At 48.6% G+C, this 1,738-nt stretch overlaps 1 protein-coding gene across 1 annotated transcript; it reads left to right on the top strand.

Moving 5' to 3' along the window:
- On the top strand, nt 1-527 carry SARC_04404 (hypothetical protein; the record flags this gene model as incomplete). Its single annotated transcript, XM_014301779.1, has 2 exons — nt 1-231; nt 408-527. The coding sequence occupies 2 exons, from the start codon at nt 1-3 to the stop codon at nt 525-527; spliced, it is 351 nt and encodes a 116-aa protein (XP_014157254.1).
- Between the last annotated feature and the right edge of the window lie 1,211 nt (nt 528-1,738).

Raw genomic sequence — 1,738 nt, 5'->3', positions numbered from 1 at the left:
ATGTGGAAGCCTGGCTTTTACACAGACCGGTGGATATCGCAGGAACTCGGGGCGAACATGGTGGGGAATATGCCCTCGACTGCCACAGGCACGACAACGTCACACCACCATGATCTGGCTCATCAAACCATCGACAGCCACATGGCAAAGTCTCTCAATTCCTACGAAGCGGACCTTGCCAAGATACTCACTGGATTTGAGGCACCTGCGGCTCTCAACCCTTTCCAGGAGGTGCCTTTAGGCACAGGATCTAAAGTGGCGTATCATATACATTGTCGAACGGTGTAAACGGCGCCGAGGCAGGCGACACTGACGGTGTGGAGGCTCGTCCATGAAAATTTTTCACCAGCGGAGGTCTCATATACGATATCCGATCACGCTGATACCGACGTACCCATCCACAACAGACGGCACAGCAATCGAGAAGCAGCACAGCGTACGTGCAGAGAATCCGAGACGCTGCGCCAGTTGGAAACACTGCCCCTCTAATGCATGAATTAAGCCATCCCATCGGAAGCGATCTTTGAAGCTTTAAGGCTTTGGCATGACGTCTACTGCCACTTTTTATCTGACCGGCACAGGGTCTGGGCACAGGATAAACGTTGTTGGAATATTCCAGCAAAATGATTAAGCCCGATATCGACACGTGTTCGCAATCATACGAACCGACAAACCAACCGGCCCCACACGAGATTTGCTTTTACAACCAGTTCGCGCTCAGGCTATCGCTAATGAGGTCAATTTGAGATTCTCGACTATTAGCGAAGACTCAAGGGTTTTGAATTTGTCATCGCTGCATAGAATGGGCTTAATCTCTCTGCATCCAGGAGACCACTCAACCATGAAGACCAGACTGCGGCCGTCACCATACAGTTCTGCAATGAACCGATTTACTCGCGCAGACACGTCCACACCTTCGTAGTCGACAGATGAAGTTCTATACCTAGCCAACAGTTCAATACCTACTGAGCTCACCAAGGTACTACAGTCTATCATGTTACAACAGAAGAACGTGGTGGTGACGGACCTGTCGAAGCTCACAACAAGACACTCCAAACAGTAGCTTTATTCCACTAATTAAGCCCGATATCGACGCGTCATTGTTTTTTGGTGACGTCGTTCAACATAGACAACACCACCCAAGGCACAATAGTTTTAGGAAGATTCGGCAGTATGGCTGGTGCTAATTCCATAGGCTGATATAGCTTTGGATTGCGTGCTTCCAGGCATTATCCTGGATATATTGAGGTCTGTAGAACGGTGTAGACTGGTTGCGGCGGCCCATATCTTCTTCATTTGGTCCGGTGAGATATCTTCGTAGAATTGATACTCGAGAAAGCATATTAGTTGAGTCGTAGTAGGTGCGGACGTGATAAGGTTGTGTTGGGTCGTAAACGTATTCCACACTGTCAGGGCCGAACAATAGATGCGCTGTGTGCCTAGGCGAGGACTCCATTGCATAGTTGTTACCAGACGTGTAAATAACTCATGACGAATTGTGTTTTTGCCGATATGATCGTACAGAACTGCAACGTACAGACGCGTTGGGGGTGTTCGGCCACGTGCACGGGGTAGGGAACGGCGCCTTATTTGAGGACCTCGAACCTCCTGTCGTGCGGGGTGATCAACGACCACCACAGCGCTTTCGTCCAGAATGTAATTATCAGGGCTGCTCTCTGGAGTCGTTGGTCTATCTGTTTGAACGTATATATATATATATATATAATATATATATATA

This window comes from Sphaeroforma arctica (genome assembly GCF_001186125.1).
Source record: "Sphaeroforma arctica JP610 unplaced genomic scaffold supercont1.245, whole genome shotgun sequence".
Taxonomy (NCBI): Eukaryota; class Ichthyosporea; order Ichthyophonida; genus Sphaeroforma; species Sphaeroforma arctica.
Note: the sequence above shows the minus strand (reverse complement) of the source record. Positions and strands in the feature narration are given on the sequence as shown.